Source organism: Rhinolophus sinicus, chromosome 10 (genome assembly GCF_057876585.1).
Source record: "Rhinolophus sinicus isolate RSI-liver-muscle chromosome 10, RSI-T2T, whole genome shotgun sequence".
Taxonomy (NCBI): Eukaryota; Metazoa; Chordata; class Mammalia; order Chiroptera; family Rhinolophidae; genus Rhinolophus; species Rhinolophus sinicus.
The window spans coordinates 2,685,968-2,710,128 of NC_142510.1; the positions used below are offsets into that span (position 1 = coordinate 2,685,968).

Consider the following 24,161-nt stretch of genomic DNA (forward strand, 5'->3'; position numbering starts at 1 on the left):
GACAAGTGATCTGAATGTTCCTTAGTCGTCACGCTGTAGACTGTCTCACGTGGGTAGTCACGAGTTAGGGTGACCGTAGAAGGCAGCTTCCAAACTGAGACACTGGCAGAGCGAAAAGGGTGTGCTTAGCAATTACCAGGGGACAACAGGTGTCACCTGGACTGTCTCACGCAAACCAGGACCCTCACCTGGGAGGGCTTCTTTGCTGCAGCTTGACATTCAGACCCGCAAATTCCGTACTATGGAACCATCCTGGGCACGGTAGGCTTTTCAGCAGCGTCCCTGGCCTCTGCTGGTTAGAGGCTAGCAAGGTCCTCCCCAATGTGTGACAGCCAAACACGTTCCCAGACATGGCCGAGATTCTGTGCCTGGGGGCAGAATCCCCCCCAGCTGAGAACTGCCGCTAACCTAGTCTGAAAATCATGGCCTCAGATTGGGAAGCATCCCAGACACATCCTCGATGTGGGGGAACCCGGCCCTGCCATTGCTGCAAGATCTGTTCACAGACAGAGGGAAACTTAACTTTATTCAATTGATTTTAGGTTTATTGGTTCCAAGTTTTCATCTTAAAATTTAGACATAGAATTTTAGAGCTGGAAGGAGGGATAGGAAATAATGTTTATTGCACATTCACTGTATGTCAGGCTCAGTATTAATCGCTTTATCTATACACATTGTTACAGGTTAGCTTTACAACAGCCCTAAGAAGCGTTATCATTTCCACATAAAATTAAAGACACTGATCTTTGAAAAAGAGAAATATCTTGTCTAATTCACGCTGCCAGGAAGTAATGAAATTGGAGTTTGAAGTGAGAGTTCTGAATTTCCAGTTCATTGTACATTTTCCCACATTATATTTCTCTCTCTTGGTTTGGGCTAATTTTTATGTTGTGATCTATTCGTTTGCCACTCTGGCTAATCTGATTGGGTAACCTTTATTTATTTGTTTGATTTTATGCTCTTCAACATGGAAGGTACTTAAATGTATACAAAAAGTATGATGACCTCTTGGATAACATGGCAGAGCAAAATATCACTGCATTCCTGAAAGAAAATCATGAAATTGAGGATTTTGTGACGGTAGGAGATGCCACTTGACATTTCACACCTTGGTGACCGTCCACTGAGCATTCAGTGTTTTGTTGGCATAGATGCTGCGCTCACCATTGGACGTGGCTGGTCGGGGGTGAGGCTGTGGGTAGGTGCATAGAGACAGCAGGTACATTCAGCTAAGCATATGCTCCTTTTTTACAGAGGATCAACAGCATAAAAAAACGGAGAAATGAAATTGCGTCCATGCACATTTCCGTGCCGTTGGCCATGTTCTGCCTTGACGCCATGTTTCTAAATTATGATCTCTGTGAGCGAGCCGAAAATCTTAGTGACCGTCTGATTCACTTCCAAGTGGATATAAACCGAAACACCAACAGCAGGTACCGTTATGTGTGCGCAGAAATAACAGCGGTGTTTGGCCCGACGGGAGAATGGAAACGTAGCCAGATCCGATGCCTTCTAACAATGACCGGACTAAATTTCTAGTTCCAGTTGTTTCTGCCCCAAAGTGAGAGTGGCAGGGGATTCGGGTTCAGGCCAGCAGGCGAACAGCAGGGAGAACACTGCATGGGGCTTGAGTGGCAGGGGAAGCATCGTGGCGCCGCATCTCTGATCCTGCAGCCTTCGCCTTCTTGCGGGCAACCTCGGGGAGGTGCTGCTGCGTGGACTTGGCTGCTGGAGGTCGCGGGTCCTCTCACCCATCGTCTAGCGACGGCAGAGGCACAGGGCGCTTGCAGACCTCCGTAGAACCACTGCTGTGCAGACTCTGCTGTTAGGTCTGGGGTCTGTCAGCCTTCTTAGGCCTTTTTAATATAAGTGAAAATGAGGGTCCCATTCCGAACCCAGGCAGCTCTAAGCATGCAGAAACCCCAGGTTGGTGGCTGAGTTAACTGTTTCTTTGGTCTTAAAAATAGTGACTGTGACTCATTTGACCTTCACGATAACTCATGAGGCAGGTAAGACAGATAGGAGACACCTTCCTGAATGGAGGAGAAAATGAGGCCCAGAAAGGAAACCTAACTTGCCTACTAAGTGAGTTTCAATTTGAGTCGTCTGATCCCAAACCCTGACCTTGCCACTTAACTGCCCTGCCAGTGCTGAGTGGGGTGCCTTCCTGTTTCCTGTAACCAGGTGTACCCTAGAATGGGGTGCTCTGGGCATAGAGGCTGGGGCACCTTGGGGTGCATTGGTAGGAAGTGGGCATGCCACTCATGTCCACTCCAGGGACACTGTCTAAAGTCGCTCGAACAGTGACCTGAATAGTATGGAGCAACATGCAGGACCCAGCGTGCACGTACGGAATGATCTCTTTGGTTCAGTGCTTGTTTGCGTCACGGTGAGAATTCTCATCCAAACAATGACAGCAGGTAGAGAGAGGGCACAGGGTGGTGCAAGATTTGTTGGTCTCCCTTGTGCTATCCCCTGCACCAGACAGAGGATAGCCCTGTCCGCTGGGATCCCTGGCCTTGTAGGTTTGAAGTGATGTTGTCTCTACCTCTAGAAGGCAGTGTTTCCTGTGCTCAGTTTATCCCTCGATCTTGCTAAGGTGTTTTGTTGGTCAGTTTCCTGATATCACCAACCTGTACTCGGGACCTTTTAGAGGGTCTGGAAGATGCTAGGTCTGCTGCCACCCTTCTGGGCCCTCCCAAGAGGCTGACAGCCAGTGGCCACATGGTATTTACTCAATGTAGTCTCATACAAAAGGGAGGAGGATGGATTCACATCCGGCAGTCGTCTGTGAGTCTGAGAGCGTCTACCTGCGTTGGGTCGGCTGGCCTAGATGCTGTAACACACAGACCCACAATGTCATGACTGAATGCAATAGAAGTTTATTTCTTGCTCAGGGTAGCTCCAGCTGGTGGAGGAGACCTACTGTGCGCATTCAGAAACTCAAGCAAATGGTGACTTTACATCTTCAACGTGTAGCTTTCAAGGTCATGCTAAGTGCTGACATCTTAGACAGCTGTGGGGAGGAAAGAACATGGAAGATTGTGCAAGGACAGTTTTATGTGCATGCCGTCAGTTCAAACCGGCTCAGATCCTGCCTCTGACACTGCATGCCGTGGTCCTGTGGATGAAGTTCCCCAGCACCCCTTCCTCCCATTCTAGAACGTCCATGATAATAATCCCTACCTCTTAGGATCTTTGTGAAGGTTAAATGAGCTCTATACGTATTCGGTGATTAGAAGGGGGCGTGACACATAGTGAAGGACTTACTGCCTGTCAGATATTGTTCCTGTTTCTGCTGTTGTTACCCCAGACGTGTAGTGTGCATGTGCCTCCCATCCATCCAGGCTTTCCAGGTGGAGGAAAGTGGGAAGCCATTGTTCCTGTCTCCAAATAGGAATCACGTCTGTTTAGCCTGATGGGTCTTGTGAGAAAGTGATTTCAGGTGACGACGGTGAGGATGATCATGGCTGTTTTTTCCGGTAGCATCTGCAGTCAGTACAGCAACATCGCAGACAAGGTCAGTGAGATTCCCGTCAACACGGAGGAGCTCGTGACACTCATTAAATTCTTAAAGAAATCCAGTGACGTCACTGTGTTCAAACTCCGGAGGCAACTGAGAGATGCGATTGAACGGCTGGAGTTCCTGATGGATTATGCAGACTTGCCCCGTAAGCCATACGTGTACAAGCGGGTGGATGCATATCTTTATATTTTTAAGGAAAAGGAGTCGGAAGGGGGGAGAGTGAGTCACCCCTCCCCCCACTGAACATCAATACCGGAGGCTGCTTTCAAGTGCTCCCACGTGGTAGAGGCGCTAACTCATGCTCCTACCCACAGGAATTTGAATCAGACAGAGGCGATCTTATCATTAGACGAAAAGAAGAAATATCCAGGGACTGACTAGTTCGTAGATACCTGTCTTGGTATCTTGTTCCTGGTATTCCTGGAAAAGCACGTCCAAACGCTGAGTCTTTTTACAAATGGGGAGATTTCGTTTGTCTGTCACTACTGTACAGTTCCAGCTTTGAGGAGGCCAGGGCCCTTTCCTTCCTGCCCCTGCCTATCGTAAACGGAAAGAGGTCCTAGAGCCCCTTCAAGGCTTATGGGGACAAGTTAGAGTTTGTCAGGACCAGGTTTGTAGGAAAAGCTGCTGTGCTTTCCACAAGCCACGTGTCAGAGCTGTTTTCCTCTGGAAATACCTGTGAATTACCTGGTGTTCACAGCGTTGGGGGGGGGGAACGGTGATGGGAGGGAGAGAGAGGGCCTGGGGGGACAAGTATCTCCTGACCACCCTCCGGCACCTTCTGGAGCTGTGCCCTTGACCATGTGCACACTCGATTCTCTCACTGGTCTCTGCCGCCTGAATTCCAAGGGTACAGAGGAGCCTAGGACATTTTGACCAGAGCCATGGGACGCATTGGGCAACTGGAGTTGATATTACTACTGCCATTTAACCGACAGGGAGACTGAGACTCAGATGGGATGAAATGGCTTAAAGAGTAGAACCGGAACTTCGTCCCAGGTTCTTACTCTGCTCTGACCCAGCTCAGGAAGGCAGTAAAGTGTAGTGGTTAGAACATAGGCTTGGAAGTTGGTTAGACCTGGATTTGAAATCTGCTTTGCCACGTTCTAGTGGTGACCTTGACCAACTGCTTAACTGTCCCCCTTCTGTGAAAACAAAGATGATAATACTGTCTACCTTCTAGCCTGGCCCTTGGTATGTGCTGAGTAAATGTTGGCTGTCATTCATCCATAACGGGCCCACCCATTCATTACCCCCCACCCCTGCCCATGGCTGTTGACCTCTTGTTCTGCTGCCTTAATTCCGTGCATGCTGACCTCTGCTGAGCAGCGTCCGAAGGAGACTGTGTGTGTTTTGCAGAAGAGGATATCAAGTTAAACAGCGCCCTGCTCCTCTGGCCAGACCAGATTGAAGACGTCTTTGAAAACAGCCGAAACCTGCTCTTTAGCAAGAGGGACCAGGCAGAGATGGACCTCATGAAAAGGTACAGGGAGTGTCCGAGGTTGTTTTAGAAACGATACCCCGCTTCAGAACACACTGCCCGTTTCCTGCTTCTGTCTGGATCTCCCCACAGCAATGCGTGGGCGAGGGCTGAAGACAGTTGGTGGAGAAGGAATTTCCTTTTGTTTCCCACCGAGGGATGCTCTCTTTAGGCTGCTTCCCTGTAGAACCCTGCCAGTGCCCCCCCCTCCCCCGCCTCGAGCAGTTGGAATTTGGCTGTGCAGAGAGAAAAAAACGACAAAAATAGGGGCGTGTAATAATGGCCTTGCAAGAATCACAGCAGAATCCGCCTTCCCTTGGAGACCACAGATGTGTGACAGAGCAGGACAGCGATAATAAAGGCCTGGCAGGAGGCTGACAAAATGCCTACTGTGCAGCTGGTCTTGTCAGAGCCAGCGTGGCTGTCATCGTTATTCCTTCATTGTTCAGTATGGATCTCTACTCTGTGCGCTGCTCTTTGCTGGACATGGAGGTGTGCTTGGCTGCTAAGGAAAGATTTTCATGCAGTGACAAAGAACATGTAGACATACTGAAAACTCAGGCAATCCAGTGATGTGGGCAGGTACTATGTACCTGGGAAAGACACGCACTCATGCACAAGCTTTCACAGTTTGTTTATGAACTTCAGATCCATACCAATTACTATCCACTTCACACATGACACTCCTACTGCCCCTTATGAGGTCCCGTCATCCCTCAAATTCTCACAAGAAAGAGACAGAGTGGATAAAAGCAGGGATTTCTACACAGAATGGGAATTGGGGCTGAAGGGGAAACCCATTTAGTTGCTACCTTCAAAATGTGTCTTAGGTCCGCTGTCCAGAAAAAAAACCCAGTAACAAGAACGAAAGGTGTGTGTGTGTCGCATGAGAGATCAAATTTGCCCTAGGCTTGCGTGTGGGTGAGCAATCCTGTGACTTTGAAAATCACAATGTGATTTGGGCTGTCTTTACTTTCAGATGCTCAGAGTTTGAGTTGAAACTCGAGGGCTACAACAAGGACCTGGAAGGTTTTAGGAAGCGTGAAGTGATGACTACAGAAGAAATGAAGAACAACGTGGAAAAGCTTCACGAGCTTTCTAAGAACCTAGACCAGGCGCTCGTGGAGTTTGAGGTTTGGGGACTTGGGGTGGGGACCTCCGACTCTGTGCTGCTCTCTTACAGTTTCTGGTCGTTGGTTTTGTATTTTCCTAACTTTACCTGTCAGGTGGCTAGTGTTGGTTGATTGACTGGTTCTTTCATTGGTACTTTCAACTACCTTTGTCCATATCCTACGTTATATTAGCTTTTTGTTGGTCACTGAGAACACAGAGAAGATATTATAATAGAATGATTGCTCACGTGCATTGAGCCTTTATCACGTGCTTAGCACTGTGCAAAGGGCTTCCTGTGCGATGTGTCACTTAATGCCCGTAACAAACTTTTGTGGGACGTACTCTTATTACCCCTATTTATCCCTATTTAAAATGAGAGTGTTAAAACTTGGAGAAGCTAAGTAACTTATCCTGAAATTCAACTAGCAAGTTCTTTAACCATTAAAGTTCTTCCCTCTGAGGCAAGCCAGCACAAGAAGGCAACGTCGTGTAAACAGCTTGAGTACATGTGAAAATTGTGCACATGGGGACATGGGTATGTTACCGTGGGAACGAAGTTGGTGGAGCAAGTGACAGATTATCCTAGAGTTTCACCCAACGAGATCTCAGCTGCCATGGCCCTTGGAGGGACAAACGGACCTTCTTGCTTGAGTCCATGCCTTGTTTTCCTCCCTTGCTCTCCAGACGAACAAGCAGCTTCCTCCACTTGGTTCTCAGAGAATTGAGGGATTTGCCACGGTGGCTTCTGGGCTCAGGAGGCCCGCCCACCCGCACACAGCACCCCCTTTTGCCCTGCAGTTGATCAACAAGGAGGAGGAGCTGTTGGAAAAGGAGAAGAGCACCTTCCCTCTCCTGCAAGCGGTGATGACCAACAAAGTGCCCTACGAGCAGCTGTGGGTGACGACGTACGAGTTCAGCACCAAGTCCGAGGAGTGGATGAACGGTGAGCCGCTCCCTCTGCGGGGCGGCTGGGGGTCGGGTCACGGAGCCACCCCAGCCAGCTCTGACGCAGAGTCTGAACTTCAGGTTCTGGCTGAGCTGTGCTCCATGTCCTGGTACCCAGGATTAAGGCAGCCACAGTCAGACTCTCCTGACCTGAGAGTGAGGGAAGGCTGGCATCAAAGCGCCGGACCCATTGCCAGGGTCAAACAGTATGCAGCCCCCCAGAGACATGGATCGGGTAGTGACTCAGCGAGGCAAAGGGTCGGGGCAGAAGATGGCGGTTCCACTGCTGTGTGGCCTCAGGAAGGGCCAGCCAGGGTGCTGGACACTTCTAGAAACTTTCCTCCAGCGCCAACGGGGCTAATGATGGATCTGATGTGGAGCCAGGGACAGGGAGGGCGAGGGAAGGACGAGGGTACCTTCTGCATCGTTAGCTCCGGCAGTGTGGGGGGTGTTGCCGTCACTAAACACCATTGGCCTCGTTTGTGGCCGGTCCTCTTGTTCTTAGGAGAGTGTCTTTCACAGAGCAGAAGTTTTCATTTGCATTTGAGGTGTCATTCTTTGTTTTTAAAATAATCCATTTTTAAATAACGGCAAGCCCACATAAAAGTTGCCAGAACGGAACAGAGAGCTCCCATGTCTCCATCACTCACGGCCCGCGGTTGCTAATATTTCACAGCGTCTGTGGAGCACCTTTTAATCCTTCAGGAACAGCATCCGTAACCTCCTGACAATTAGTTCCCGATCTGCCTTGTGTTACATGCCAGGCGCCATGTTAGCCTCTGTACACGTCTCACTTATGTGCACGGCCACCCTCTAAGGCGTCCATTGTCACCTGTGTATCACAGGTGATTCTGCTGAGGCTTTGAAAGGTTCAGTAAACACGCCTACGGCTGCACCGGCTGAGTGGAAGTTTCAGCTCCAGACCCAGCTCCAAAGCCGGTGCTTGTTCCAGTCTCCATACCGTAGGCCCACTTCTCAGTACTGGGAATTAAAGGTGCACGCGACTGACATCTACCTGGGGGTCTGACCCTCCGCTCACCCCGTCTTTTCTATTTCAGGACCCCTCTTTTTACTGAATGCTGAGGAAATCGCGGAGGAAATAGGGCTTATGTGGAGGACGATATACAAATTGACCAAGACCTTCGCTGACGTGCCTGCACCCAGACGCTTAGTAGAGAACGTGAAAATGAAGATTGAGAAGTTCAGGCAGCATGTACCTGTCCTCACCATTTCCTGCAACCCGGGGCTGAAAGCCCGGCACTGGCAGCAGGTGCGGAAACTGCCCCCTCCCCTGGCAGCCCGCCCCTGGTCGCCCCTGGTCACCCCTGGGAGGCAGGCGCCATTATGGGTCAAGCGCCTCCTTTCTGAAAGGAGCATGTTGGCCGCCGGGAGGGGGGCGTGATCATGGGGCTCACACCCCTTTGATGGAAGGAAGCAGGCAGGTTAAGGGGTGAACTGCCTGCCTCTGCACATGAGCCTTTGACCCTTTTCTTTGGGGACCCCAGGACTTGTGGTTGAGTGCTGTGCCAGCCAGTGGCCACCAAGGCTCTCCTTGTCTGCTCTGAAGTTTAAAGGGTCACAAGGCTGTTGAGTTACAGTGGGAGGGGCCTCGCTTGGTTCCTTGACCTTGGGAACACAGAAGACAAAGTCACACCTTGGTGGGGGGAGGTTCCTAACCGTGCCTGCTGACTCCTGCTTGGGTTTGTCCAGCGCGAGTATTCAGGAATATTTGGCATTCTTCTTTCAGCCTTTGAGTCTATAAATGAGAATGATAAATATTCTCCCTAAAAATAGGTGAGATTTTTATAAGCAACCAAGTGTGAGGGTGATAAGCATGGTGTGAACACTGAGCAGAGGAAGGAAAAATTCACTGTGTTTCTATAATGATGATCACGTTCGTGGGCTAGCAGTGGCCTTAAAGCGCCCCGACCAGGGAGCTTCTGTGTGCCGAGGTGGAGGTGAGCGTCCAGAGGCAGATTCGTCCCCGACCTGGCCTGGGTGGCCCTCTTGGGACCATACACACGGCTGAGGACACTGGCTCTGGAAGGACCCAATCTGAGAGCACGCCCGGAACCCAGGTCTTAGAGAAGGAGGGCCCAGGGCTCGCAGGACCAGTTGTGCAGCTTGAACACTGCACAAGTCGAAGGAGTGCTGTTTTTGTGCAGCGCAGTGTGAGTTGACCGTTCCAAAGTGAAGCAACGTATAACTCGCAGAACTGTACCTGGAAGACCTGTGAGAGACGCATAAGAGCTTTGGAGTCTGAATTAGATCCAAGTCCCAATTGGGCCATTTGGTAGCTGGATGGTCGTGGACAAGATACTTAATTTCTTTGTCTTAATTTCCTTATAGGTAAAACACTAATAAAAACTTCTTTATTATGTTGGGAGAAGGAAATAAGTACCGAAAGCTCTTGAGACAGTGCCTACCACCTAGTGAGCCCCCAGTAAATGGTCCTTTTATTATTTCATCTCCTAGTGGTCCTCCAGGTGTCCTCAGCCATTTGAATTAGCTGGCTCGCTCCTGCTTTCACTATACAAATATGTATCGATGCCTACGAAATGCCAGGCGCCAGGGACACAAGGCTAAATGACAGAACACGACAACTCTCCTGTCCCTTTCTGCTCTGACATTCTTTCGTCCTTCTGGGGCTGGCCAAGGACAAACTTGGGCAGTAGGTGAGGTTTTCCAGTCGTACTCCCTGCTGTCCTCGTTCTCTTGAGCACGCGTAACCCTCAGACTGCCCAGATCTTGCAGTGCCCGGGAGAGGTGTTCAAAAGCCGCCAGAGACTTCCCTGAAGACCTTTCTCAGGGATGTTTTCATTTAAAACACAAGCTCAGCGGATCATTGACACCAAAGGAAAGGAACACCAAGTGCTCACATTTCCAACAAGTTAGCGCACTGGGATGGAAAGGAAGGTGTTTGCGGGAGCCCTGCCTCCTTTCCCGCAGCCTCAGGTCACAGAATTGGGGGTCTGCCTGTCACATGTACTCACGACTTCCTGCCCTTATTAAGCAAACACTGCAGCTTCTGTCCTGGACCAGGCTTTGCACTAGGCCCTGGCAGCACAAAAACAAACCAGACAGGCCCAGCCCCCGAAATGCTGACAAGTTTGCACTGTGCCCCATGCTGGTGGACCCGCCCCCCGTAAACCAGAAGCAAAGCTGTGGATCCGAGGCTGCCTCCCACCTCTTCAGACGTGCAGCTGCCAATCCATAGCCACTGGCGACAGGCACCTGTTTGAATTGAAGTAAAGTGGAAAACTCAGTCTCTCAGTTGTACTAGCCACATGTCCAGGGCTAACCAGTGAAGGTGACTGGGGCTACTGTACCGGGAGCTGCAGAGACAGAACAGTCCATCGTCACTGCGAAGTCACTACCTTGAACCAAAAATGCTTATTTTCCTCTCGTCTTTGCAGATCAGTGAGCTCGTCGGCTGTGAAATAAAGCCCACAGAAACGACTTGTCTCGCAAATATGCTGGAATTTGGATTCAGCAAATTCATTGACAAGTAAGGATCCCTCCCCCCCCTTCAGGAAGTTATTTGGTCAAAGTAGCTGTGCAGTCCCACTGTGGTAGGACTGGCCTCATAGCAGGCTGTTTTCTTCCTTCTGGTTTAGCGTAACCTAAGACTTTTTAGTAACCCCCACATCCCGTGACTAGCTGCAGAATTGACAACAGATTATGACTAGAAAACTGAGTCAGAAATTTTCGTTCAAAGGGAAATTGTTTTGGGGAAGTTCTTTGAGCCAGAACTGTAAGCCCAGCTGTCAGTGACTTCAGGAAAAACCATTTAACATTTCTGGGCCTCAGTTTCCCCTTCTTTAAACAAACAAAAAAAAACCCAAACAACAAACAAGAGTGGCTGGCTCTCTGAGCTCTAAAACTCCCTGAAACATGATCAAGTGAAAGAGCTTGTCACTTGCTTACTCCCCTTCTCCAAATGCCCCTGGAGTCTGTGTGTGAGAATTTGTACTATTTGAATTGCTCTTTTTAGGACTAGACATTCTCAGGACCCTGTTTGTTTTTCCACACTTCCTTCAGGGCAATGGATAGGAAGATGCTGTGTTGACATCACCTGGGAATTTATTAGAAATGCATGTTCTCAGGTCCCACCCCCATCTACTGAATCAGAAATTTGGGGGTGGAATCTGCCATGTGTTTTTTAACCAGTCCTCCAGGTCAGCTAGCCACATGGAGCTATTAAGCCCTTGAAATACAGCAATTCCAAATTAGAGGTGCGAGAAGTGTAAGATACAGGCTGGATTTCACAGCCTTATTAAGAAAACAACAACACAGTATCTAATTTTAATATTGACTATGTGTTGAAAAGATAATAGTTTAGATATGTTGAGTTAAATTATTAAAATTAATTTCACCTTTTTCTTATTACTTTTTAAAATGTGACTATTAGAAACTTTAAAATGACATGTGGCTCATGTTGTATTTTGAATGGACAGGGTTGCTTCAGGCGATTCTGATCCAAGGTGGAGTTCGAGAACCCTCCCCCACACATGGCAAACCAGGCCTAATCTAAGGTGCTTCCAGGCCCCCCAAATTCTCTGCTGTCTGAATAGTGTGATACCCCCATCGACATAAGAATGTCCAAACATGTAGAACATTTTCATAAGAGCTTATTATAGTTTATCTGAACCAAACAGGATTTGCCTGGAAGCAAGATCTCAACAGACTGAGGAAAATGCTTCCCAAAATGACAGTTTACGTTTTTTTTAAATGCATTTGGAATTAAGGTCGATGATATGGAGGTGGGAGAAACCTGCTCAGCTGGGAATTTATGATTCGGGTCTCCCTGGGAGGTTACTTTTGCTTCCCGGACTTGTCCGATTTATTATAGAGCCCCTTTGTGGTCCACCCCCCAATACCACCATTACTGTCCTTTTTTTAATGAGTAACCCTAGAGTCACATGCGTTTCTACTGCATCTAGGTTATTTTATTCAAGGGCCTCATTTCCCCCAATAAGATGCTTCCAAGAGATACCATCTGTTGAGCGTTTAGGCTGCACCCAGCACTTAGGAACATTAACCAAGTTACCCATCACAACAACATAATGGTCTAGCTACTAATATTCACATGTTATAGAGGAAGAAATTGGTTAGAGACAGAAAATAACTCACCAGAGGTCACAGGTAGTAAGTGAAAGAACCAAGGCTGGAGCCCAGGCTGGCTAGCTGACCGTTACCCTTTACACCTGAAAAATAAACCCATCCAAGGAGACAGAGACCAAGCGAACACGCACTGACTCAGCCACTCTCCACACCAACATGCTCAAGTGACAGATCCAGAAGGGGTGAGGCGTTGGCCAAGGTGTTCACCTCTGCGGGCCTCAGTCTCCTCATCTGTAGAATGGGAAGAATAGTAGGTGATTACTGTGAGGGCTGTGAGTTAAGGCGAGCAGCCTAAACTGGTTTAACTATCAAGATCTCAGCCACTGCCTGTCAGGGAACTGTCATGTTCCCCGTTCCCCACCACCCCTGTCAGTGCAGCTCTATCCCAGCCCACAGCCCGTGAATTGCTTTCGCACCTTTGGGGAAGGTCAACTCTTGATACACTTCACAGACTCCTAAACTGATTAATCCCTCCCCGTGCAATTAGTTGCATCATTATAAGTCCTACGGTGTGTTGCAAGCATTTAATCTTATTTAAATACACCAACAACCCCTAATATTGGGTCATGGGTACCTACTAACTGTCAAGGGCCTTGGTCGCAGCCATACAGCCAGGCTTTACGTCTCATACTCACCTAGGTTGGCACCTGCTTCCATGAATTATCCCCTATTCACACGCTTTTTCGGGTTGTCTCCCAAAAAGGCCCCATTTAGGATGGTGACCATGCCGCTGAGGTCTTGTTCAGTCGTGTTTGGCATTATCTGGGCTTCATCTGCCTCCCTGCATGAGGCTAAACGAGGGCTCTCATCTCTGTTTAGTTGGCCCTAAGTGTTCAAACCACCTGAACAACTAACTCTAGTGCGCGTTCTGACAAAGTGAGGGGAGAAGGCCCTTGGGGGAGGCAGCAGCACCGGATTAGGAGTCAGGGGAGCTGATGTCCAGACCTGCTCCCGGCTCTCCCCTCTGGGTGGGGCTTTGGACACGTCACTTACTTCCTCTGGGCTTCAGCGTGCTGGCCTCTAAGTAAAGACCAGTTGGTTTTTCTGCAGTCGAGGGTGCAGCAAAAGATGAATGTTGGGACAAAGAGATGAATAATTCCTGCTCCTCCTTCTGAGAACTTTGCTGCCCAATTTTCTGGCCATGTGGGAGTTTAGGACCCAGAGCTCCATGTAGAAACAAGAAGAAAGGAATTTGTCTTCCCCTTCTTTCCCTCCTTCTCTCCCTCCCCCTTTCTGTGGGACAGAGGGGCTACAGATGGGTGGACACAGCATATCAGGAAAACAGCAGGTGTCTTTTTAAAAAGGTAGGGACTGGACATGAAGCCAAAACCGTCACATGAGTTAACAGAAGTTCTCAGATCTGAACAAAAAGAAGAATAATTCTAGAGTAAATAAGGTGGGGAAAAGTAAATGAAAATGGAAAAAAGAGATGTTGTCTTAATGACCTTAAAACAGTAGTTCTCGATTGGGGACGATTTTGCAATCCCAGGGGACCTTTGGCAACATTTTTGATTGCCATGACTGTCAAGAGGTGGGGATGGAGGGGCGTCTATTCCTGGCATCTAGTGCATAGAGGCCAGGGATGCTGCTAAACATCCTGCAGAGCCCAGGGCGCACCCCTCTCACCCCACCCAGAGCAAAGGATTAGCCACCCTGTCGTAATTAGCTAGGGCTGCTGTAACTCATGCGATAGGCTGGGTGGCTCAAACAACATTTGTTTTCTCAGTCCTGGGAAGCTGGAAGTCTAAGATCAAAGCATTGGCGAGATTGGTTTCTCCTGAGGCCTCTGTCCTTGGCTTATAGACAGATAGCTGCCTTCTCCCTGTGTCTTCCCTCTGTTAGTGAGGACCCCAGTCAGACTGAATTAGGACCCACCTAGGACCTCAGTTTAATTTACCGCCTCTTTAAGGACCCCATCTCCAAACAGTACCTCGAATTCTGAGGTACCAATAGGGCACCTCACAGGCTGGGTTAGGACTTCAGCACACGATTTTGAGGAGACACAATTCAGTCCATAACACAGCCCGAAAAGTCTCTAGTGCTGAGGGTTAGACACCCTGCAAAACATTGGAGGTAGCTGGCAAATCTTAGAGTAGGATAGTAATTCAGTACAATCGAGGGCTTTTGCATTTCTCTTAAGGCTGAGCTGAAATTCCTCCTCTTCCGTGTTTTCACTGGCTCCTCCTGTTGCCTGTCTCTGTTCTCTGTTTCAGACTGGAGCCCATTGGAGCAGCCGCCAGTAAGGAATATTCTCTGGAGAAAAACCTGGACAAGATGAAGCAAGACTGGGTTAACCTAACTTTCAACTTCGCGAAGTACAGGGACACCGTGAGTCTCACTCCCAGTGTCCAGCCCCCCCCCGCCCCGCCAGCGGCCCCTGTATCATGTAGTCAGTTACAGAACTCACTGAGGAAGAAGGATCCATTTAATTTACCTTTATTGAGATACAATTGACATAGAACAGTGTGTCACTGAAGGCACACAGTGTGGATTTGATACATTTATCCATTGCAATATGATTACCACCGTAGAATTATCATTTCTTTTTTGTGGTGGGAACAATTAAGATCTAGTATCTTAGCAACTCTGACGTTTCTAAGCCGTACGGTTGTCTGTAATCGCTGTGCCGAGCATTCGTGTTTCCTGCCGGCCGCCTTCCTGTGTCACTCATCCTTCCTCTGGGCACCACTGGAGGGGCACATCTTCAAATGAGAGACCCCTTTGGATTCAGAGCAACAGCTTTCCCAGTGCCAAGGAGCTGACAAGTCTCCGGAATTAGCATCTCCCAGAGAAGGCTCCAAGGTCCCGCAGAAGCACACCGGGATTAAACAATGCTTAGTGCTTCGCAAAAAAAAAAAAAAAAAAAAAAAAAAAAATCCCAGTTGATTCTTTCTGACTCCTCCACCCCCAGAATGCGTGGGCATCTGTATTTTTAAGGCACACCTGGTGCCGTAGACCTGCCACAAGGGGACAGACGCTTGTCAGCCTCCTTGCCATGATGGGCTAGGAGGAAAAGTGCCATCCACGTACAAGGCTGACCTTTAAGATACAGTCATCTCAACTATCATGTTTCCCTGAAAATAAGACCTACCCTGAAAATAAGCCCCAGTTAATATCGTCAGCCAGACGGACGCATTTAGTACGTTATGATGATGTGTTCCAGAAGAAGATGACATGACTGTATTTCAATAAATGTAGATTGTTTTACATAAAAAAATAAGACATCCCCTGGAAATACGCCCTAATGCGTCTTTTGGAGCAAAAATAAATATGAAACCCGGTCTTATTTTCAGGGAAACACGGTAGTAAACTGTGGCCTAGTAAATTATAGGCCAAGGTTCCCAAACTTTCTTGGTTCACGGCATGTTTTGTGTCTAAGTACTTTTTTCATGGTTACTCCCGCCCCCAAAAAAGAAATACCTCATAGCCTTGTTTATGAAGTAATTAGGTTCAAACAATAAGTATCTGTGTACTGTCACCTTAACAGCTATTTGGAAAAATATATATGTAAAGTCAAAGAAACACGTGTATGTTATATTTAAGTAACCACAGTTATTGGCTGTGGGTTTGCTTCAGTGCCCTGAGCACATAGTTTGGGATTCACCAGTCCAGGCATCACCAGTCAGATTACCAGCTGACCCCACCTGAGGGAGAGCAGGAAAGCCAGGGGACAGGAAGTAGGGACATAGAGAAGGGCAGAGCTCGTCCTCCCCCCAGCAGACACCAGTTGCAGGTCTGGGCTTAGGCCAGCTGATTTCTGCAAAGGAAGTAGAAAATATGTGTCTGTAAGAACATTTTCAAGGAAGAAAAGAGAAATTCCATCCCCTGTCAGACACAGATTCCTGTCCCAGTGGGGTGGAGATCTGAGCTGTGAGTCTTTGGGGAATCAGCATGAAAAGCGGGGGTGTGTGTCTTGTGATTCTGACAGGGCGGGGCATGTTTGTTTGCAGGATACAAACATCTTGTGTGCAGTTGATGACATTCAACTGCTGCTGGATGACCACGTAATTAAGACCCAGACCATGTGTGGGTCCCCATTCGTCAAACCAATAGAAGCAGAATGCCGGGTAAGAGGATGTGTTGTGTGATGTCCAGTTAGCTCTGGGTTTCCTGGAGGAAGGAGAAGGTTTTTCAGTTCATATAACAAATTTCCTCCTGATTGGAAAAAAAAAAAAAAATAACACAAGACTGAAAGCAAATAACCATATAGCGTGCTAAGCCTTTGCACCAGTCTGCCAAAGGGAATATGAGATGATTTGAATGCACTGAATAAAAATACATTTGGAAAGTGTGTGAAAATCCCCTGGACTAGAGTGAGCTAGACCCTATACTACTCGAGGGTAGGGACCTGGCCTCCTTCACTCGTTGTCTGTAGAAGTGGCACAGGCTAAGGACACAGATCTGAAGCCAGACTACTAGGTTCAAATTCTGGCTCTGCCCCTTATTAGTTAACTTTGGGCAAGTTATGTAAACTGTGTGTCACAGTTTCTGTATTTGTAAAGTGTGATGGTGTAATAATATCGCCATCATAAGTCTATTGGATTAAATTGGTTACACATACAAAAACACTCAGCCCATCATTTATTTGTCAATAACAAGGATAATCAATAATAACGATGATGGTGATGATGATGATTCCATCGGAATGTAAGCTCCATGAGGGCGGGGTCATTTGTTTCATTCATTGCTGTATCCACATGGCCTCCAGCAGTGACCAGAATTTAGGGGGCACTCAGTAAGGATTTGTTAAACAAGGGGATGAGTGGATAAATTAATGAGTCCATTTGGGCTTGTAATACAGACTGGCAGGCTAATGATTCAGATATAAAATGCTAACTTTGCAGAAGTGGGAAGAAAAGCTAGTCCGTGTGCAGGAAAATGTGGACGCCTGGTTGAAATGCCAAGCCACCTGGCTGTACCTGGAACCGATCTTCAGTTCAGAGGACATCATAGCCCAGATGCCAGAAGAGGGCAGGAAATTTGCCGTTGTTGATGGTTACTGGAAATCACTCATGTCCCAAGCGGTGAGTTTTCCCCTGCCCCCGACCTACCCCTCGCACATCTCACCAGCAGGAATGTGCCGTACAGATGTTCCTCACTGTGCACTGTAGCCATGCCCCTTGAAACTTGTAAGGAAACTAGATTTGTGCACATTTGATGTGTTACATATTTCTTCTAATTTCAAAAGTTATTGTTAAAAATGCCAACATGGAAATAGAAAGAAGAGGCCTTGGAAATCCCACTCAGTCACATAGTGGAAGATGATTGTCACACAGCAGCAAAGCCCTCTCCTTCAAGGGGCCAGCCCAGACTCGTATGGAATGTCATGGTCTGAATTCCAAAGTCCCAAAAGTTCAAATGTAATTGGCTTGCCTGGGTTTAGGTGCCCAGCCCTGTCCCAGTCACCCATGGCCAGAGGCATAAGGTCGTGTTACGTGGGGACTCACCCTTGTGGATTAGGAGACGCTTAGCTGGGCAGGGCGTCGTAAGTTGAGGGGCTGGTCATACACTCATACCATGACCGGTCTCCGAATCTGGGAACCCTGTGATGATTCTCACCTTTTTGATGGAACCTAGGTGAAAGATCCCAGGGTCCTGATGGCAGCAGACCAGCCACGGATGGCTGAGAAGCTTCAAGAATCCAACTCTCTGTTGGAGGAAATCCAGAAGGGGCTAAATGATTACTTAGAGAAGAAGAGACTCTTTTTCCCCAGGTATTCAGCCTTGTCCTTTTGGTTGGAGTTACCTTCCTGGCCCACATATAGGTAGAATTCCATTTTTCATACTGCGAGTTGGCTTCTACCAATCTAGTCCATATTCTTTCCTGGTTTTCCATTCCCCAAGAGATAGCTCTCAGGGGTAAGGCATGTCTTTATTGTTTAGAGTGAGGTTGGATGGACACCAGTGAGGAAACCATATTTTGGCCAACCAGCAAGGTCCAGTGCCCAGTTAGAGGGGGAGAGCAGTCATGGGTACGAGCATGGACATTGGAGTTAAACAGACCTCGGTTTCAGTCCCAGCTCTTCCACTTCCTAATCCTGAGACCTTCAGCAAATCGAGGCAAGCCTCAGGTTCTCCACTGTGAAACAGAGATAAAATAGCGGCCCCTACCTTGTGTATTTGTTGTGCAGATCAAAGGAGATCGTGTGTGTTAAGCATTTGGCACCTAGACTATTGTTAAGAAATGTCAGCTCAGTTTTTTTGGGTTTTTTTGCCATCAAGTTTTGTAGTTTCTGGTATGTTTATAAATATCTGACTCTTCCCCCCCCCCCCCCACAAGATTCAATGTTCTTCTGCATAAACGTCAAGGTAGTTTTAGAGGGCTCGTTCCAGAAAGGAGAGTCCTCACGCCTGATGCTCTATCCATGTCTAGCTGACCATGGGTGGTCCCTCCACACCATTTGATTCTCATTAGGATGTAGGTTTGATCCCAATTTGCCTTTAAGAAAAGTACATTTTAGTATTCCCTTCATGGAGACAAAGTTAGTTTTCTGCTTTACACACACATACTCACATACACACACACCTCACTACTTCTTTATGCTTTTAAAAAATTTCTTTTATTTCTTTTTTATTTTTCGATTACAGTTGACATCCAGCATTATTTTATATTAGTTTCAGGCATACAACACAGTGGTCAGACATCACATAATTTACAAATTGATCCCACCAATCAGTCCAGAACTCACGTGGCACCATATGTAGTTATTACAATATTATTGACTCTATTTCCTATGCTGTACGTTACATCCCCATGACTATTTTGTAACTACCAATTGGTACTGCTTAATCCTTTCACCTTTATCACCCAGCTCCCCAACCCCAGTCCCATCTGGCAACCATCAGTTTCTTCTCTGTATCTATGACTCTGTTTCTGTTTTGTTTGTTCATGTATTTTGTTCTTTAGATTCCCTATGTAAGTGAGATCATATGGTATTTGTCTTTCTCTGTCTGACTTATTTCACTCAGCATAATGCCCTCCAGGTCCATCCATGTTGTCACAAATGATATGATTTCATTTTTTTATGGCAGAGTAATATTCCATTGTATGTATGTACCACCTCTTTATCCAATCGTCTATTGATGGGCACTTACATTGCTTCCATATCTTGGCTATTGTAAATAACACTGCAATGAACATGGGGGTGCATGTATCTTTTCAAATTAGTGTTTTGGATTTCTTTGGATAAATACCCAGGAGTGGAATTGCTGAGCCATAAAGTAGTTCTATTTTTAATTTTTTGAGGGACCTCCACACTGTTTTCCATAGTGGCTGCACCAGTTGTAATCCCAACAGTGCACAGGGGTTCCCTTTTCTCCACATCCTCGCCAACACTTACTGTTTGTTGTTTTATTGATGATGGCCATTCTGACAGGTGTGAGGTGATATTTCATTGTGGTTTTAATTTACATTTCTCTGATGATTAGTGACATTGAACATCTTTTTATATGTCTGTTGGCCATTTATAATACATGTCCTCTTTAGAGAAATGTCTGTTCAGATCCTCTGCCCATTTTTTAATTGGGTTGTTCATTTTTTTTGGTGTTGAATTGTATGAGTTCTTTATAAATTTTAGATATTAACCCCTTATTAGATGTATCATTGGTGACTATCTTCTCGCATTCAGTAAGCGGTCTTTTCATTTTGTTGATGGTTTCCTTTGCTGTGCAAAAAGTTTTTAGTTTGATGTAGTCTCATTTATTTATCTTTTAATTTGTTTCCCTTGCCTGAAGAGACATATCCCAAAAAACATTGCTAAGGATAGTGTTGAAGAGTTTACTGTCTGTGTTTTCTCTAGGAGTTTTATGGTTACATTTAAGTATTTAATTCATTTTGAATTTATTCTTGCATATGGAGTAAGAAGGTGGTCTGGTTTAATTTTTGTGTGTGCATATATCCAGTTTTCCCAGCACCATTTATTGAATAGGCTTTTATTGTATATTCTTGACTCCTTTGTCATCGATTAATTGACCATATAGGCATGGGTTTATTTCAGTCAGCCAACAAATAATTATTGAGCTCTTCCTACCTGCTCAGCACTGCAGCTAAAGTATATTCGTTTGCTATGCTGCATAACTAACTACCCCACAACTTAGAAGCTTAAAACAGCAACTATTCATTTAGTTCACAATTCCCTGGCCTGGCAAATTGGGCGGGGCTCAGCTGGGTGGTTCTTCTGGTCTCCTCAGGGCTGACATGTGACTCTACTCAGTTGGCAGTTTGTGGCCTCAGTCACTTGTATGGGGGTTGCTTCCTGTTGTCTGGGGCAACGGGGATAGCTGGGCCATATGTCTTTCATCCAGCTGAAGGCTATCCTGGCTTTCTTCACATGGTGGTGGTCGCAGCATTCCCAAGACCAGCAGGAGTGGAAGCTCCAAGGCCTGTGGATATTGAGACTTTGAACTTGCACAGATTCATCTTTGCCACAGTCTGTTGGCCAGAGTAGGACTCAGAGCCAGATCCAAGAGATATGAAAAGAGACTCCACCTCTTGATGAGCTGACCTGCAAATATTTTAGCCATTTTTGTAATCCACCACATACAGTGGAGACCATAGTCATATGGCCCCTCCATTGACTAGGAACCTCCGGCCTAGTGGCCACAGTAGAGCTTTGTTCCTTGAGCAACTCCTGAAGGTTTGTTGTTGCTGCCTTGAGGGCCTGAACAAGAGAATGAAGCTATCTTATTATTTCTAATTTAAAACAAGGAAAAGGCCTCTGCATGTAAATAGGTTCATTATTAATCTGCACTTCTTGTTTCAGACCGGTAACATTTTCTGTCATGCCTGATATAAGGAAAGACAAGGAAGTCTTCTGTCCTTCTTCTGCCCAGTGGTTCTCAACACCGACTGCATATTAGGAGCACCTGGGATTTTTAAAACTACAAATCCCTGACCCTACCCCAGATCAATTATACATGAATCTCTGGGCAGTAGAACCTTGGCATTGGATTTTCAAAATCAGTCCAGCAAAAATCAGGTGCAGCAAAGACTGAGAACCACTGCTCTATCCAGTTTTCTTTCAAAAGGTAGCACCCCAGGCCCCCAACCATATTAAACTCAGATATACTAGCTTGCATTCTTTCTTTTACTCTCGGAGTCAAAGCCAGCTCCACCCTACATGCCCGAGATGAAAATTGGTGAAGGGAGTGGGCCTTAGAGAAACCCCTGTGACAGCTGGGCTTTCCCGGGGTGCCATCTACCTGTTGGGGAGTCCCACCTCGTTGGAAAAAGAAGTTCCCAGAAGAGATCCCAGTTGCCATCTTCCTTTGCTTTGAAATAGGTTCTTCTTCCTGTCAAATGATGAGCTGCTGGAGATCCTGTCAGAGACCAAGGACCCGCTCCGAGTGCAGCCGCACTTGAAGAAGTGCTTTGAAGGAATTGCCCGGCTGGAGTTTACGGACAGTCTGGAGATCAAGGGCATGATCAGCTCGGAAAAAGAAACCGTTCCATTCCAAGAGAAAATCTACCCCGCTCATGCCAAAGTAACTTCCCTTGCCCACTTCTGGTTCTTTTCTCCATAACGGAGCAAAACAGAGAGAGGCAGAGAGCACACTGTTTAGCATTTAGACTCTAGTTCCAGATCGGTGGGTATGGAACACATGAGTTCCGCAACTTAATGACGGGGTGACTTTAGGAAGTTACTCAATCTTTCAGAGTCGCAGTTTGCCCATCTCTAAGATGGGGCTTTCACTGTTAGCCATGTAGCACACTAAATTTGTGGAAGGATTTCAACCAAACTCGATGTGGAGACAGTAGCAGGAAACAGATCCAAACAACGGATGCTGTTCCGATTTCCGTGAACAGAACCCAGTTAAAAGTCATCCCGTCAGACAGACAGCTGGGCAGGTGTTTTTAGATGTCGATAAAACATGGAATCAATGCCATTTAACTCAGATTTTCCTACAGACGTCCTTACAGAGGGAGTAAAATTTAAATGATTTCCACTTTTTCTAGACATGACAGCACCCTTATGGAAATAGACAAGTGGTTTTTTTGGCCTCGCTTTGCTCTTTTTGCCACCTACACATATAAGTTGGAGTCAGGTCACCAACCACACATCTGCTAGCTCGTGGGCACCTGAAGTCAATAGCTACAGTTACCTGCAATTCTAAAACTGGAATAACCAAATTTAACTACATACATATATATAAGGGAACCCCACATACATGAGAGACTCAGAGACAGAAAGCAAATTGAGGTGTAGAAGACATTCTGAGCTAGGGATGAGGTAAGGAGCCTTGGAATTTCAGAAGGTCATTGCAGGGAGAGCACGTGTTCAGTAATTATTCGCTTGCCGAGCCATATAGACAGGTGAAAAGTCATTTCTGGTAATTCTTACTATGAGCCAGGCTCCTAATTTAAATTATTTTGGAGAGTTACAGTAGCGGGTAGACGTTTCTCTTGATCCCACAGTGTCTTGGTTGCCTTTCCTTCAAAATAGTCTGCATAGCACTGAGGCACAGTTTAGGGCGGCTCATTCTGAACCCCCACAGGTGCCAACCTTTGGCCTCCCTCCAGCCTGTCCAGAGAGAAAGCTGGTTCTGCGCGTGGCCTCTTCCTCCAGGCTTGGCTGACTGTGACTGACTGTCTGTCTCACCTGCAGGGCATGGTGGAGAAGTGGCTCCAGCAGGTGGAGCGGATGATGCTCACCAGCATGCGGGAAGTTATTCGACTTGGGATAGAAGCATACGTCCAGGTAAGAGAACTGGGGCGTACATCCAGGTAAGTGAGAACCAGGGCCCTGGGCCAGGGTGCTGGTATTGCAACAGGAACCTTGGGAGAAGGTTAAATGGGTCAGTTCTGACCACCCCTTTGTCTTCTACCCTGTTTCCCTGAAAATAAGACCCAGCCGGACAATCAGCTCTAATGCGTCTTTGGAGCAAAAATTAATATAAGACCTGGTCTTATTTTACTATAATGTAAGATTGGGTCTTATATAATATTATAAAAGCTTTAGGGGAAACGGATAGGACAGAAGGCCTAAGAGAAAAGAACCTGTGGCAGTCACTCTTTAGCTTGCTCCGAGCACACAAAAGAATATTCTGTTAACACCTTCCCACCTGCTGTCCATCTCAGTGTTATTTGCACCGTAGATGAAAGGCCAGTCCTGGTCTTATGTTTTATTGTAAATCACAAATAAAAGAAAAATGGCTACCTATATGGAATTATTTCATGCAAGAGTCTGCATACTGCTTCTGTAAAGGCCAGATAGTAAATATTTTCAGCTATGGGGCCACATGTACTATTTATCTTTGCAATGAAAAAGAAACTGTAAATAATGTGTAAACAGTAGGTGTGGCTGTGTTGCAATACACCTTTATTTACACAAACAGGCATCGTCAAATTTGGCCCTTGGGCCGTAGTTTGCCTGATCCTTAGTTAAAAAAAAGTAGGGGGGAAAAAAAGTAGGGGCCATGACTAAGAAAATTGTGAGATGCCGCACTGCAATATTATGTAGCCATTAAAAAGAGTAGTCTGTACGCTTTCTCTACACCACCTTGATTATAACTATGTAACATCCCTCGATGGGAGCGTGAAAAAAACGTTGAGTTGATGAGATTGTTGGTGATTTTTTGTTCTTTTTCATGAAATTCAGGGAGGAAGATATAAATCAGTAATCCCAGGGATGTCAAACCTTGTAGCCTCTGCGTGGGGAAGAATTTTATTTGTGTTGAGGGGGTGAGGTGGTGGGGATTACTTTGTAAGAAGTCAGTTTAAATCACTGAAGATGAAGTGACCCTACTGCACTCCCCCAGGTCCCTCGTAACCACTGGGTCTTACAGTGGCCTGGCCAGGTGGTTATCTGCGTTTCCTCCATCTTTTGGACCCAGGCGGTGTCCCAAGCCATGGTGGAAAAGACCCTCCCGGTAAGTGAGCCTTCCATAAAGCTTGCAGAGGAGTTTCAAGCTCCATGAAGATTTGAATGACATATCGTTAGAGTAGCCATGTTTTCTAAAGAAAAAACAATGATC

At 46.8% G+C, this 24,161-nt stretch overlaps 1 protein-coding gene across 1 annotated transcript in view; it reads left to right on the forward strand.

Annotated features, from left to right (window-relative positions):
- The window catches only part of DNAH3 (dynein axonemal heavy chain 3), a 109,079-nt gene that overhangs the window by 18,616 nt on the left and 66,302 nt on the right, over nucleotides 1-24,161 (forward strand). Inside the window, exons 12-26 of the mRNA XM_074323111.2 lie at nucleotides 975-1,080; nucleotides 1,255-1,433; nucleotides 3,487-3,671; nucleotides 4,886-5,009; nucleotides 5,986-6,139; nucleotides 6,918-7,062; nucleotides 8,123-8,334; nucleotides 10,481-10,572; nucleotides 14,402-14,516; nucleotides 16,139-16,255; nucleotides 17,033-17,212; nucleotides 17,766-17,902; nucleotides 21,470-21,671; nucleotides 22,793-22,885; nucleotides 23,946-24,056. Coding sequence (XP_074179212.2) covers nucleotides 975-1,080; nucleotides 1,255-1,433; nucleotides 3,487-3,671; nucleotides 4,886-5,009; nucleotides 5,986-6,139; nucleotides 6,918-7,062; nucleotides 8,123-8,334; nucleotides 10,481-10,572; nucleotides 14,402-14,516; nucleotides 16,139-16,255; nucleotides 17,033-17,212; nucleotides 17,766-17,902; nucleotides 21,470-21,671; nucleotides 22,793-22,885; nucleotides 23,946-24,056 — 2,152 coding nt within the window. The remainder of the gene's footprint in view (nucleotides 1-974; nucleotides 1,081-1,254; nucleotides 1,434-3,486; nucleotides 3,672-4,885; nucleotides 5,010-5,985; nucleotides 6,140-6,917; nucleotides 7,063-8,122; nucleotides 8,335-10,480; nucleotides 10,573-14,401; nucleotides 14,517-16,138; nucleotides 16,256-17,032; nucleotides 17,213-17,765; nucleotides 17,903-21,469; nucleotides 21,672-22,792; nucleotides 22,886-23,945; nucleotides 24,057-24,161) is intronic.